The sequence below is a fragment of the Taudactylus pleione genome, unplaced genomic scaffold, assembly GCF_031769625.1.
Source record: "Taudactylus pleione unplaced genomic scaffold, aTauple2 ptg000019l, whole genome shotgun sequence".
Classification (NCBI taxonomy): Eukaryota; Metazoa; Chordata; class Amphibia; order Anura; family Myobatrachidae; genus Taudactylus; species Taudactylus pleione.
The window spans coordinates 38,837,126-38,853,309 of record NW_028284421.1 but is presented as its reverse complement, the minus strand read 5'-3'; the positions used below and the strand labels follow the sequence as shown (position 1 = coordinate 38,853,309).

Below are 16,184 nucleotides of genomic sequence, written 5' to 3'. Positions count from 1 at the left end.
AGGCTGTGATTCCTGAACATCCTCAGATCTGGATCCGATGTAATCAGAGGCCATAATTCCCTCGCTGTCCATGTGGCAAAAGCACTAGTGGAGTTATATCTTTGTACCACAGTTATTTTATTGCTTATTTTTTATCTGACTTCGGAGTCAAGGTTTGATTTCTTGGAATCTTGAGGACCTTATTTTTTAGCTCTTATCAATTCATCATAATCATAACCCCTGGTTCGAAATTGAGCAATCATGATGTCCATCTCCTTAATAGTATCTTCTATTTTGTCTGAAATTCTATGTACGTAGAAGTTATGAGTATGGCAACCCATGAGTGGTAGCAGGTGGATGCTGGCTCGCTGCATGAAGAATTGTATTTCTATCTGTGGACTTCTTAAATAGACTAGTATGAAGCACTCCTTCCTTTAATGTCACTGTGACGTCTAGATAATTGACATTGATTTCACTAATATGTGATGTAAATTTTATAGTGTCATCTAGCAAATTGATATCAGAAATTGTTTCTTCCAGTTCTTCCCTCGTTCCACTCCAAATTAAGAATACGTCATCTATGTATCTAATGAAGTAGATGATTTTGGCTGCAATGGAAGGATCCGTAAAGAAAATGTCCCTCTCCACCTCAAACATATAAGCATTGGCAAAGGATGGTTCCACGCAAGATCCCATGGCACAGCCTTGTACCTGCACATACATGGTTAACGTCAACCTCAATAGATGAATAAAAAAAGACAAATCAGCACCCACATACTCTTTACTGGTAGAAAGCAATCTCCTTGCTACTTGTAATCCCTTCTCGTGAGGTATATTGGTATAAAAACTCACAATGTCGAGAGTGCATAATATGCACCCCGCAGGTAGTGAGGCGAATTGTTGTAGGTTATGTATAAAGATGGTTGTATCCTTTAGGTAGGTCTTTTGTACCTGAATGACTGGTTGGAAGAAAGCGTCCAAATATTGAGAGACTTTATAATAGATGGAACTACGAGCTGACACAATCGGACGGCCAGGAGGTTCAGGAGGATGTTTGTGTATTTTAGGGATTGTGTACAATAGAGGGGAAGTTGGAAAATCCTGGAGCAATGCCCGATGTTCATAATTCGAGATTATGTTGTCATTCTCTGCTTCTATGAGTATATTTTCCAACTCTTTACTGAAGGATACTGTCGGATCAACTTCCAATCGCCTGTACACTTTTTCATCACCTTTACTGGCGGTATATCTCTGCCTTGTATTGTGTAAAATTTTGTACAACAATCCCGCCCCCCTTATCAGCGGGGAGGATTACTATACTGTCGTTCTTGCTTAAATTTCTTACCGCCACTATTTCTTCTTTTGACATATTGGGGTGGAACGTTTTGTCAAACTTGGGGTACTTGGAAACTGTAGTTTCTAACATTCTGGAAAAGCATTTTAGGACATGTTGTTTGTAGCTGGATCAAAGGTGGAAGTGGGGGCATTTGGTAATGTTCTTTCTGTAGCATTTCTCTCTGGCCCTTGTTTGTTGTAAAAAAAAAAATCTTTAAGCTGCATTTTTCTATTTAAACCATAAACATCAAGTTTCCACTGAAAATCATCTCTATTGCTTGAGGGCACAAATGAGAGTCCCTTATTAAGGACCCACAACTCTACTGGCGTTAGTTCTTTCATGGACAAGTTGAAGACTAGGTTGTTCTTTATGGATCCTTTCATTGCGGCCATAATCATCTACTTCATTAGATACATAGATGATCTATACTTAATTTGGAGTGGAACGAGGGAAGAACTGGAGGAAACAAATTCTGATATCAATTTGCTAGATGACACTATAAAATTTACATCAGATATTAGTGAAATCAATGTCAATTATCTAGACGTCACAGTGACATTAAAAGAAGGAGTGCTTCATACTAGTCTATTTAAGAAGTCCACAGATAGAAATACAATTCTTCATGCAGCCAGCCAGCATCCACCTGCTACCACTCGTGGGTTGAAATACTCACAACTTCTACGAATGCATAGAATTTCAGACAGCATAGAAGATACCATTAAGAAGATGGACATCATGATTGCTCAATTTCGAACCAGGGGCTATGATTATGGTGAATTAATAAGAGCTAAAAATAAGGTCCTCAAGATTCCAAGAAATCAAACCTTGACTCACAAGTCAGATAAAGAAATAAGCAATAAAATACCTTTTGTACAAAGATACAACTCCACCAGTGCTTTTTCCACACGGACAGTGAGGGAATTATGGCCTCTGATTACATTGGATCCAGATCTGAGGATGTTCAGGAATCACAGCCTGTTACCGAGTTACTCTTGTAATAAAAATCTACCGGATTACCTGGTCTATAATGACGTTCCGGCAAAAAAGTCGCCAACTACCACAAATTTCTTGGTACGTAAACCAGGGTTTTACAAGTGTATGGGCTGCATAACATGCAGCTATGTGGAAAGCGGTGGCTCTTTTTCACATCCCCATATGGGCAAACCTATCCTGATTAGACAGGTGCTCACATGCCAGAGCACTCATGTCATCTATTATATTCGTTGCCTGTGTGGTCTTCTCTATATTGGGAAGACCACTAGACAATTTAGAGAGCGCATGGCCCTGCATAGGTCATCAATACACCTGGCATTGGGTGGCCGTGATCAGGAGCAGGCGGTAGCAAGGCACTTTAAAGAGTTGAAACACAACTTGTCGACCCTACGGTATAAAATCATAGATAAGGCACCAAATCTATTAAGAGGAGGAGATCGTGACAAATCACTCTTGAGGATGGAAGCTAGGTGGATCCATCGACTTAATACCATGGCTCCTAATGGACTGAATTAACAATTGAGTTTGAATTGTTTTCTCCAATTACCTGCATTCAGACTGTTTTCTTTTTCAGACAAAACTCCAATACCACCTTAGTTAAATTATTTTTATACATAACTGCAGTGGTTAAATACTATAATAGTCCAATTGTCTTTTGTTTTTTGTTTCTAGTTTGAGGGCCTTGAAATTATAGTGAGACGAGTGAGAATTAGTCAAGTCTTGCATTTTTGGCCAGTCAAGTGTTATTACTTTTTAGCTAGATTTGTGACTTAGTAAAATATAGGAGTAAAGTGACTTTTTGATACATGTATCCACTCCACAGAGATTGCGGACTTGTTACTGTTGTTGCTTTTGTATTATTTCACTAATGGGTGTTGTAACCATTGTTAGGCTACCCCCGGGAACAGGAGGCGCTAGGGAGCGCACGTCACCATATGGTGACATCAGTATTCATTGCCCTGACCGGGGAGGAGGCGTCCAGCGCGGCATGGTGATGGGTTTACACTATAAAGGTAAGCTCTTTTGTACTATAGCACTTGATTCTGACGAAAGTTGAAAATACAAATGAAACGTTAATCTGCATTAGGAGTAGTGTCTCCTTATTTCTTTTTACTACCTGTAGTGAAGCCCTGTGAGTACCGCCTGATATTTCTCCTTATATACCTGTATTTGGATATTTACTTAAACCAGGAGGGAAGGCACCAAGACAATACTTACATAAGGATTGAGTGTCGGTTCTTTGGACTAATATAAATATATATATATATATATTTCTTTTCCAGAGTCAGGCTGCACTCACATCCCATTAGTCAAGGCAACAAATGGGGTGTTTTTTTAGGCCAGGGTCACACAGAGGCATTGCCTGTCATCTGTGTAGACCAAGGAGGCACCACCCAAGTAGAGGGGAGTACAAGAAAGAGAGGCCGGAGGAGGAGAATGTGAATACTATTTTTAATCTGTCAAAGTACTGTATGAGTTATCCGATGCTGAATGCTCACTGCTGGCCTTAGGGTTATCATTCGTACTCTCCTTTAAACATAATCATAAGTGAAGCCCTGTGAGTGCCGCCTGACATTTCTCATATATATATATATATATATATATATACTGTATATATTGATCAGAGAAGGTAGCACTCATTCATAGTAGGCAAGGGGGTGCACGGTCCTAAACAAAACATAAACCACTAACACTTCCTGAAGCAGCAAAGTGTAAAAACCAGCACTCATGTTTACTAGGTAGAAATGTCCCTTTATTCACATAGTGATAAGCAGCAGCGCTGCAACAGCCCGACGTCTATTTCAACTGTAATGTCAGAGCCCCTGAGGAAAACTTACATTACAGTTGAAACGGACGTCGGGCTGTTGCAGCGCTGCTGCTTATCACTAAGTGAATAAAGGAACATTTCTACCTTCTAAACGTGAGTGCTGGTTTTTACACTTTGCTGCTTCAGGAAGTGTTAGTGGCTTATATATATATATAAATATATATAAATACTAGGTTACTAGGCTTGCGTCGGCAGCATAAGAAGGCTTTAGAAATATGACGGTGGTGCAGAATTTGCAGAACTGCTTTCCCTATATCTGCATCACTTTGCACCATACTCTCTTTTACCATCTCAGGAGCCCGTACTGGATCAGAAGGATCTGAATCTCTTTTGCGATGGAGATTGGAGACAAAATCTGACCAAACTGAGCAGGGTGAGATATTTTTATTTATTTATATATATATGGCCATATAGGACTATGTTTAAATGTGTCCCACAATACATATGATGTTTTGTCATGTCATACACTGCTTGTGCTATTGGACCTCTTTCTAGCAAACCACATGGTTCTGGATGTGCACCTATTGCTTACTTGGTGTTCCTTGCTAAATGTGGGCTGTGTATACTCATGCACCTTGTACATATGTGTCCTCATACATTTAGCCTCCTTGCGCGTTAAACATCCCTTCTAGTCACGCCATGCCGTGGCGTGACTCGGTAGCACCGAGCGTCTTTTTGTGCAGCTTATTACCTTCAAATGCATCTTATTTGCACAGCGATGTGGATAGAACGCACAAGCAGCTTCTGTTGATTAAAATGATATGCGGCATACCCATGTCCTGTGAGCGACTGCGGGTGTATCTGCATGTGAAATGCTAAGTTACAGTGTCACAGCCGCTCACACTGTAGAGTAGCGTTTCACATGCAGATACACCTGCAGTCGCACACAGAACATGGGCATGCTGCATATCATTTTAATCAGCAGAAGCTGCTTGTGCTAAATATTCACATTGCTATGCAAATAAGATTAATTTTAAGGTAAAAGTTGCACAGAAAGACGCTTGGCGCTTCCGAGTCACGGGGAGCTCCCACGTTATGTGTAGCGCGACTTGTAGCGCATGGAGGATAGATGTATGTGGACACATCTGTATGTCACCCTAATGCCCCCAACATAAAATATGATTAACAGACTGGACTTTTTAAATTAACTGGGACATTCTGTAGTTAACAGGAGACTACAGAGCATATTTTCTCCCTTTCACTGTTTTATGTAGGAGTGCGACGTTACAATAGTCCGCAGGCAATGCATTTGTGGTTGGTTCAGGATGAGTGGGCTAAGCACTTTGAGGTGGGCAATAGTGTATTGTGGTACCAGATCAGACCTACTGAAAGTGGCGGCGAGCATTCCCCTGGTGTGTACGGCACGTGCTCTAGACGGGAGACTTGATTACACAGCAGATAATCAGGCCCTGTTGGAGGTGTCAGTAATTGGTAATTATAAAATCAATTGTATGGCTTTTGTGCCAAGAGAATTTATTGTGGTAAGTGCACAAATACCCATATACTACAATCATCAAGCTTTCATGATCAATTTAAGACCTAAATAAACAGCATTTTTGGAGGAAAATGTAAAACTTGAAATTAATGAAGTGGGACAGCCTAAAATGAGTCTCAGCTGCACAATAGTCACTGAAGAGACTTTATCATTTTTTTCTGCACAGGAGACTGTTTATCTGCAAGCAGTAGCAAGCCCTGAAAAAATAGAACAAATCCCATTTTATTAGGGCAGTTTCCAAAAATAGAATGTGAGTGTGCTCCTATTTCACATTTTTTTATTTTTACTATATTGGTAGAATAGTCTTAGTAATATTTCCATTTAGTAAAATAAGTCCCACTGGAAGTGTTGGCAGCTGTTGGATCTCTGTAAAAATTACAGGTATATACATAAAAAGGCTTTCCAGTCACCCAGCAAATAGGAATAGTGATGTATTTCTCAATTGACAATAACAAAATTTGTGGGAGTGTGATGGTGCTGGTCCATCCCCTGCTTTTCTATGTATGCTGACTGTGCAAACAGAGTAAAGCATTCTTTGGGCTTTCAGTTTCTTTCTTTCTGAGGCTTCACAGTCTGTGTGCTGACCCCACAGATTCCCCCGAAGAATATTGGCCTCCAGAGTGAATGTACTCTCTTCAACACCTAGACACATAGCAGGCGCATGAGCTGCTTTGGGCCAGTAATTCTGGCACCAACTCCTAAAATTTGCCGCTCTCGCCCTCTGCAACTGAGTTAAATATCTGTATGTAGGTACAGTACAAAGTGTCTCACATCCACCTTCAGCATGTAATGCTCCAATCCACCCAGTTTCAACACAATAAAATTGTCTTGCTTGCCTCCTTGCTGTTTCAGTCTATGCTATTTGCACATAAATGGTTCATAAAAATATTACCAAGATATCAAAAAAATTTAATTTGAGCTATGGGCCTACAATTTAGCAACTTTTTAAATGACATTTAGGGGTAATTTAGGTTGTCTTCATTACTTTGCCTTGTTATTCTCCTCAATGTTGTGTCTTAGTACTAAGAACTTCCTTTAGTTAGCAGTGGGTGAAGACACAGTAGTCAATAAGAGATTTATGTAAAAAAAAAAAAGTGGGAATGACCAGAAATGGATAGCAACCATCAAAGGTTTGCAACTGATGGTCGATGGTCTTCCCATTGACGACGGAGATTCCATAGTTCTGTCATCAATGGCAGAGACATGGCAATGTTTTTTACTCACTGCAGGGGCCATCGATCTTAACCTTTCCTCCCCTCATGTCACTTAGCCCCATCCTCTTCCCTTATTGACCCGCCATGGATATGTCAGAGTTCAGCCGGGGATCGGCCGTCCCTTACCGTCCCGCCGGCTTCCTCTGACTTCCCGGGCAGTCGGGCGGCTCGTGCGGCGACGTGGGAGGTGCTGAGCATTCTCCCTGATGCTGTGTCCCGGGCGGCCTGGTGCACGGGGATCGGAGTCCCTGTCATGGGCGCCGCCATGACACTTCCTGCTCTGACTGCTTTTCCTCCCCTGACAGTCTGGCCGGTCAGCTGATGCTGTGGACCAATCAGTGGGCTTCCAGGGGTATATTTCCGGCTCCTGTGTATCAGGTAGTTGCCTGAACAACCATTGTCGCTGCTAGTGTTACTAGTGGTCTCTCGTTCCAGGTTCCCTTGCTTCCAGTGATCTATTCCTGTGTGCAGCTATATCATTCATTTCATCAGTGCTTTACCATCTCAGCCTGTGTGCAGCTATTCCATTCATCTCATCAGTGCTTTACCATCTCAGCCTGTGAGCAGCTGTATCATTCATCTCATCAGTGCTTTACCATCTCAGCCTGTGTACAGCTATATCATTCATCTCACCAGTGCTTTACCACCTCAGCCTGTGTGCAGCTATATCATTCATCTCACCAGTGCTTTACCACCTCAGCCTGTGTGCAGCTATATTGTCAGTGCGTTACCACCTCGCCTGTGTGCAGTATACCTCTATTCCACCAGTGCATTACCACCGCCAGCTGTGTGCAGTATACTATCCATTTCACCAGTGCTTTACCATCACAGCCTGAGTGTAGTTATACGTACCCACCTCTCCAGCGTCATAATCTCTGGCTGGCTCCAGTACCACTACCCACCTCGTTACTGGACTCTGTGGTCTCTACCTACGTGTTACAGTATTGCACCGTGGTGCACTCTTTCTGACCGGCAACCCGGTAGAGTGTGTCTGCAGTGCACACTTCCTTGTACCTCAAGTACAGTGTCCCTACGTGCCCCATACTGGCACAGACCCTTTGGGCCATGAGTGTTCGTTTCTCCTTTTTCCCGCAGGCTTTGGTCACCTAGTCAAAGGACCGCGACCTGCTTACGAGGTGCAGCTCAAGCCCATATCCCGATTGGTGGGGTCACTGGCGAACACCATCTTGTGGGTTAGATTCCGCACCTTTGACTAGGTCTCGCCAACGACCAAGACCCGTGGATGCGGAGGTCGTACATTCAGGCCCCTCGCCTCTGTTTCCTCCCGCAGCCTCTGGCCTCAGCTTCCAGAAAACCGCCTCCCAGCGTGACAGTTTGTTCAGGCCCAATGGAAGCTATGGGCTCCCCAGGTAACGGCTCGCATGGATAACCAAGAGGCGGCACAGCAACATGTGGCCCAGTACCTACAGGAATTATCTGGTCAGCTCCTGTCTATTCAGAACACTCTGGCTACTATGTCTCATGCTCCACCTTCTGTCGCTCCTACGGTTTCTCCGGTATTACCTTCGGGGGTCGTTCCTCAAAAATCCCGTTTACACTTGGCTACTCCCGAGAGGTTCGATGGTACGCCTCAAAGATATTGTGGTTTCATAAACCAGTGTGAGATCCAGTTCGAATGCCTACCCCAGAATTTCCCTACCTCTCGGTCTAAGGTGGCCTATGTAATTTCGTTACTAACCGGGGCAGCTCGGGATTGGGTCTCCCCCTTGTGGGAACGAGCAGATCCACTCGTATCTAGATATGAAGAGTTCGTGGCAGCTTTCAAAAGGATCTTCGATGAACCCGGGAGATCTGTCTCTGCTTCTTCAGATTTGCTTCGCGTTCGTCAGGGTACCCGGTCCGTCGGGCAATATGTGGTACAATTTCAAACCCTGGCGTCCGAACTAAAATGGAACGAGGAAGCACTGAAGGCAGCCTTCCTACATGGCTTATCTGAGAGGATGAAGGATTAATTGGCATCTAGGGATTTACCTCCCGCCTTCTCAGATGTTATATCCCTCTGTATAAAGATTGACCTTCGCCATAGAGAGCGGTGGGGAAATAGGGGGCGTGGAGATCGTCCTCGGGATCGCCCATCCTTGGGAGGTAATGCCCCTCCTTCCTTCCTTAGCAGTGAGGAGCTGATGCAAATTAACAGATCCCGGTTAAGTACCGCCGAACGGAACCGGCGTTTTCAAAATAAATTGTGCTTATATTGTGCTGCTCCGGAGCACATATTAAGGAACTGTCCTGTATTGGTGGGAAACGTGAAACCCTAATTGATGTTGGGAGCATGCAATTGGGGGTTATTTCTGACTCCTCCCAAATAAATGACAGTTTATTGCCTGTGTCACTTTCCTACCGGTCCAGGACAAGGATGGTTAAAGCCCTTGTGGATTCTGGGGCTGCCAGCAGTTTCATTTCTAAGTCACTGGTTCAGACCCTAGGCATTCCGGTGGTTCCATTGCCAAACAGGTTACTGCTCTCAGGTGTAGATGGCAAAACCTTGTTAGGAAGATCTATTTCCTCTAAAACCCTGCCAGTGTTCCTCCAGATTGGATGTCTGCACCAGGAGACAATTGAATTTTTTGTTCTTCCCGACTTAGCCTATGAACTAGTTTTAGGCCTCCCCTGGCAACAAAAGCACAACCCTACGTTTGCATGGTCCAGTATGCAGATTTTATTGTGGGGTCCAAGTTGTTTCCATGGATGTCTCGTCCAAGTACTCCCTGTCCGCACTAATACGGTGTCCTCCAGTGGAAATATAAGCTTCCCCCCATCTGACAAGCCCAAGTGTTCTTCTGTTCCCGGTCTACCAGCAGCTTAACAAGATTTTGCCGATGTATTCTGCGAACAGGCTGCGGATAAACTTCCACCTCATCGTTCCTGGGACTGTGGTATTGAGCTCCTGCCAGGTAAGAACCCTCCTCGGGGTCGAACCTACCCATTATCAGTTCCTGAAACAGCCGCTATGGTGGCATATATAAAAGAAAATCTAGCTAAGGGGTTTATCCGGCCCTCCACTTCTCCAGCAGGGGCAGGGGTTTTTTTTTGTTAGCAAGAAAGACGGCGGGCTTCGGCCTTGTATTGACTACCGTGGTCTCAACCAGATTACTGTAAAGAATCAATATCATCTGCCTCTGATTCCGGAGCTTTTTGATAAAGTTCGCGGGGCCTCTGTGTTCACCAAACTTGATCTGCGGGGTACGTATAATTTAATTCATATTAAAGCTGGAGATAAGTGGAAGATGGCTTTTAACACCAGAGACGGCCACTTCGAATATCTCGTAATGACCTTCGGACTCTGCAACGCCCCAGCGATATTTCAAGGTTACGTGAACAAGATTTTCCGGGATGTTCTCTACAATTTTGTTATAGTCTGTTTGGATGATATTCTAATTTTTTCCAAGAATTTTCAGGATCATCGCCAGCATGTCCGCGAAGTCTTGTCCCGTCTCCGGTAGCATCACCTTTATGGAAAAATATCCAAGTGCCTTTTCGAACAAACTGCGGTACCCTTCCTAGGGCACATAATTTCTGGAAAGACCCTCCGGATGGATCCGGAGAAGTTAAAAGCCATTTCTGACTGGCCGTTACCCAAATCCTTGAAGGCTACTCAACGCTTCTTGAGTTTTTCAAATTATTACCGACGGTTTATACCCAATTTCCTTACACTGGTGTCACCTATCACAAATCTCACAAAGAAGGGGGCCAATCCCATTCACTGGCCAGATACTGCCATCCAAGCCTTCCAAAAATTAAAAGAAGCCTTCTCCACTGCACCTATCCTGTGCCAACCCCAATTGGACAAACCATTCACAGTTGAGGTAGATGCTTCTTCAGTAGGGGTAGGGGCAGTACTGTCTCAAATCTTAAGTGATGGAAAGTACCATCCCTGTGGGTATTTTTCTCGTAAGTTTTCCATTGCCGAAAAGAACTACGGAATTGGTGACCAGGAACTACTAGCTATGTGGTTAGCTTTAATGGAATGGCGGCATTTGTTTGAAGGAGCCAACTTTCCAGTTACCGTGATCACGGATCATAAAAACTTAATCTACCTCCAAACGGCTCACCGTCTAAATGCTAGACAGGCCCGTTGGTCCTTGTTCTTTTCAAGATTTAATTTAAAACTTCAATTTCGTCCTGGCAGTCTAAACAGAAAAGCTGACGCCCTCTCACGGTCTTTCTTGTCCAGCACTCAGGAAGAGGATCATCAACGTTCCCGACCAATTTTAGATCCTGTAGTCTTCGCCTCTACTCAGATTTTTACTCCTCCCCCAGGGAAAATTTTCGTGACCCCAGAACTACGGGGAAAATTACTAACTTGGGCTCATAGCTCTCTGTTTGCTGGCCATTCTGGCATCCTCAAGACTTACAAGTTTCTTCAGCGTTCCTATTGGTGGCCCACAATGAAAGGGGATATTCGAGAATTTATTCTTTCATGTGTAAAATGCGCTCAGCATAAGACTCCTCGCAAGAAGGCAGCAGGTCTCCTGCGACCCCTGTCCATTCCTAATACGCCTTGGACCCATATATCCATGGAGTTCATCTCTGAACTACCATGCTCCCAAGGATACAATACCATATGGGTAGTTGTGGATCGCTTTTCTAAGATGGCACACTTTATTCCATTAATGGGTCTCCCTTCTGCTCCGCAGTTGGCAAGAGTCTTTATTAAGGAAATATTTAGGTTGCATGGACTTCCTAAAGAGATCATTTCCGACCGCGGAGTTCAATTCGTAGCTAAATTTTGGAGAGCCTTATGTAGCACTTGTGGAACAAAGTTAAAATTTTCTTCAGCCTACCATCCACAAACTAATGGGCAAACTGAAAGAGTTAACCAAGAGCTGGAGACTTTCATAAGACTCTTCGTTTCCTCCTCACAAGATAACTGGCTGGATCTATTACCTTGGGCAGAATTTTCACATAACTTCAAATATCACACTTCCTCCAAAGCCACTCCTTTTTTTACGGTGTTTGGGAGACATCCTCGAGTCCCAGATTTTAAAAATTTGGATCAGGGCCACAGACGTTCACGCGCCTCAAATGGTTCGAGCCTTCCATACTAGATTTCCTGGTAAACCTGGTGGGTGTCCGGTGTCCACCCTGAAAGGGGGGGGTACTGTCAGAGTTCAGCCGGGGATCGGCCATCCCTTACCGTCCCGCCGGCTTCCTCTGACTTCCCGGGCAGTCGGGCGGCTCGTGCGGCGACATGGGAGGTGTTGAGCATTCTCCCTGATGCTGCGTCCCGGGCGGCCTGGTGCACGGGGATCGGAGTCCCTGTCATGGGCGCCGCCATGATACTTCCTGCTCTGACTGCTTTTCCTCCCCTGACAGTCTGGCTGGTCAGCTGACGCTGTGGACCAATCAGTGGGCTTCCAGGGGTATATTTCCGGCTCCTGTGTATCAGGTAGTTGCCTGAACAACCATTGTCGCTGCTAGTGTTACTAGTGGTCTCTCGTTCCAGGTTCCCTTGCTTCCAGTGATCTATTCCTGTGTACAGCTATATCGTCCATCTCATCAGTGCTTTACCATCTCAGCCTGTGTGCAGCTATTCCATTCATCTCATCAGTGCTTTACCATCTCAGCCAGTGAGCAGCTGTATCATTCATCTCATCAGTGCTTTACTATCTCAGCCTGTGTACAGCTATATTATTCATCTCACCAGTGCTTTACCACCTCAGCCTGTGTGCAGCTATATCATTCATCTCACCAGTGCTTTACCACCTCAGCCTGTGTGCAGCTATATTGTCAGTGCGTTACCACCTCGCCTGTGTGCAGTATACCTCTATTCCACCAGTGCATTACCACCGCCAGCTGTGTGCAGTATACTATCCATTTCACCAGTGCTTTACCATCACAGCCTGAGTGTAGTTATACGTACCCACCTCTCCAGCATCATAATCTCTGGCTGGCTCCAGTACCACTACCCACCTCGTTACTGGACTCTGTGGTCTCTACCTACGTGTTACAGTATTGCACCGTGGTGCACTCTTTCTGACCGGCAACCCGGTAGAGTGTGTCCGCAGTGCACACTTCCTTGTACCTCAAGTACAGTGTCCCTACGTGCCCCTTACTGGCACAGACCCTTTGGGCCACGAGTGTTCGTTTCTCCTTTTTCCCACAGGCTTTGGTCACCTAGTCAAAGGACCGCGACCTGCTTACGAGGTGCAGCTCAAGCCAATATCCCGATTGGTGGGGTCACTGGCGAACACCATCTCGTGGGTTAGATTCCGCACCTTTGACTAGGTCTCACCAACGACCAAGACCCGTGGATGCGGAGGTCGTACATTCAGGCCCCTTGCCTCCGTTTCCTCCCGCAGCCTCTGGCCTCAGCTTCCAGAAAACCGCCTCCCAGCGTGACAGGATACTTGTTTTACAGTAGGGGGTCGTCCATTAAAGTTTAAAACCATCAAAGGTTTTCCGTTAGCGGTTTCTTGCCCTTGATGGAAATGGTTGATCGCACCATTAATGGAGACCATCGATGGGGAACCCTTTGATGCTATTACTACAGAATAGTTTAGTGTGAATCATCATTATTTACAGTACTGACTAACTTTGTAACAGTGGAGTTGCAACATCAAACAATTTCCTAACAGAAAAAATTGTTAATTCAGTAGATGAGCTGAATTATATCAAACAGAAAATATAGTATGGGGTTTCCAAATATATCAAGCAACATTAAACTCATTGCGTATGATAAAACTCATTGATAAATGGGCCCCTAAAAAATAGATGATGTGTGTTTCACCTGGGGCTTGGCAACATCACAGCCTGTAATGTTGCTTTCCCCCGGTAGCCGTTTTATATGTGAAAGCTACCAATCAGCGGATTACAATTGTAATGGATGTTTCTTGTAGCCAATCCTAGTTTAATAAAGCTAAACCAATGAACATCTTTACTGTGAGATTGACAGTTAAAGTGTCCAATCATAGCTGTATAGGCACTGTTTCTCCTGAGATGTTAATCTCATCCGGCTGAATGGAATCAGTATTGTTAAAACATTGTTGTGACAACACTGGGTGTTATGTCTTAGGTAGTTAAATTATAGTCTCCATGTGGCACACATACTGTATATATCTATTATATCTGCTGTCTTAAACCAATCAAACCTTTCTCTTAAAGTCTGTGTTTATTGCAATTAGTAAAGACTTTATATAGCATGGCCGGTGGGGCATTTGCAATGTTAGATTGACAGATAGTTTGTCCAATCGGAGTGTAATGAGCATAATTAACCTAGCTGCAATCATCTACTGCAGCTAGGTTAAAGGCAGTGACATTTCATTGTAAAATTGGACACATTATATCTAGAGCTGCTCTATTGTCATCTCTCTAATGAGTCTGCTATATTTATCACAGTTCAGACACTTGTACGGTTTTAAGTTATGAGTTTAGTTTGGTTAGATGTTGTCATAATTGAAATATCCATGGTAATGAGGTTTCTGAAAAAGCATAAAGGATTACTGACTTGTGGTATACAAGGGCCATTTACAAGGACATATTTAGACACATGAAGAGCCCATATGATGGAGAAGGGATAAGCACAGTTATGGGATGACCTAGAGAGCAATGCAGCCAGTGATCCCTGTTATATGTACATCACCTAAAGAGCAATATGAACCTATGTTATGTTTCTCTGCAGACATGTTATGTTATATATATTTTGTTCAGATAATCCTTAATATGGTAAGGAAAAGTGAGGAAAAATAAACAATGGTAAAAATATCATCATTATTTATAGGTGGGGCAACATTACAGGCTGGATGTGCCCAAGCATCCAGGTGAAATTATGCATCCTCTATCTGTCTTAGGGGACTATGTACTAAACCTTGGAGAGAGAGATAAAGTGGACATAGCTAAAGTACCAACCAATCTGCTCCTGTCATTTTTCATACACAGCTTGTAAAGTGACTGGAGCTAATTGGTTGGTACTTATCTCACTTTATCTCTCTCCAAGGCTTAGTACATAGGCCCCTGAGTGCCACCAGTGCTGACAGCACACGTGGACTCACTTTGAGATACATATCTCTCTATATCAGGTATCACTTTATCTCCTGTACTCTCTCATTGGTAGCCACACTTCATGCTCTGCAATGTGTTCAGATACCAGGACATGACAGCTGCGTACATACCAAAAGCAGAAGTAGTCACTTTGTATCTTTCATACCAGCAGCCTCCCCTGGCTCTCTCATCCACTGTCCTCTGTTAATTCATGATGGTGAGACAGTTGAAGCCAGAGGACCCAGGCACACTGGACTTATTTTTCATCTATCTAAACTGCACTACTACCTTGACAACCTGATATTAACATTATGTTTGAAGATTTCCCTGTGGGTTTCTACTACAATTACTCTGTCAAGGTGGGACAACACAGAGTGATTAACTATTAGGCAGTTTGTGGGCACATTTCTCTCACAAATTGCCTGACCAAATGGTTATTTATGTCAAGCTAATGTATGCAGTCACTACTAAAGGATCTGTAGCCTTACCCTAATATACTTATATTATAATCATCTCTAAAAAAAATGTTGGCAATAAGGAGAAACTCCCCTAAATAGACTTGTGTTTTAAAAAAATGTTTTCTTGATACATGTTGGTACAAGGATTTACTTGCTTATTTGTCTCGTAAAACAGTGGTTCCAAAACTTTTTTGAATCATGGCGCCCTAGAGTATTGGCATTGTTTTCACGGCACTCCTAAGCCAAAAGTTTGTTATTGAGAAAATCAGAAAAAAATGTGGTGCAGTAGTAAAGTGAAGTAAATTGTGCTGACCTGACATCCTTAGGATCAGTTATGTGGTGGTGGACAGGTTTGAGCTTCTATTTGTCCACATATTTAAACTACATTGACCATAATGAATTTTATTTGGTGCTGGACCACCAGCCTGAGGCACCCCTGCTAGTGTCCTGAGGTACCCGAGGGTGCCACGGTGCACAGTTTGGGAAGCACTGTCATAAGGTATAAGTCAGTAGTATAATCTTCATCCATGCACAAGGCTATATAGCAATAATAGGGAGAATATATACTCCTATAAAGCTGTTAGAATTTGATGTATTATATTGGCTATAAATGTATGGTCACTTTTGAGGTCTCCGTATGATTGGTATCCAGCTACACTGACCTCTGTGTTGTTGTTGTTGTTGTTATATGTGTGGCATTTTGGTCCATCTTAGAAAAATAATTTTCACAGAAATATATGACACTGTTCTTTAATTAGAATGCGGAACATTGTCCTAACAACTAGAAGAAACAATTTGTATTATACTTGCTAAAATAGTTAGACAGCCTGAAACTATTTTTGAGCTGGATACAGAAATATAATTCTTCTATGTACCGGAA

The 16,184-nt window shown here is 43.5% G+C and overlaps 1 protein-coding gene across 2 annotated transcripts in view; it reads left to right on the top strand.

Moving 5' to 3' along the window:
* The window catches only part of LOC148540565 (protein tyrosine phosphatase domain-containing protein 1-like), a 78,184-nt gene that overhangs the window by 37,335 nt on the left and 24,665 nt on the right, over positions 1-16,184 (top strand). Inside the window, exon 9 of one of the 2 annotated variants that reach the window (XM_088444371.1) lies at positions 4,432-4,509. The exons of the other annotated variant lie outside the window; for it this stretch is intronic. Within the exon in view, the coding sequence (XP_088300497.1) occupies positions 4,432-4,509 (78 nt within the window). The remainder of the gene's footprint in view (positions 1-4,431; positions 4,510-16,184) is intronic. 2 annotated transcript variants of the gene reach the window in all.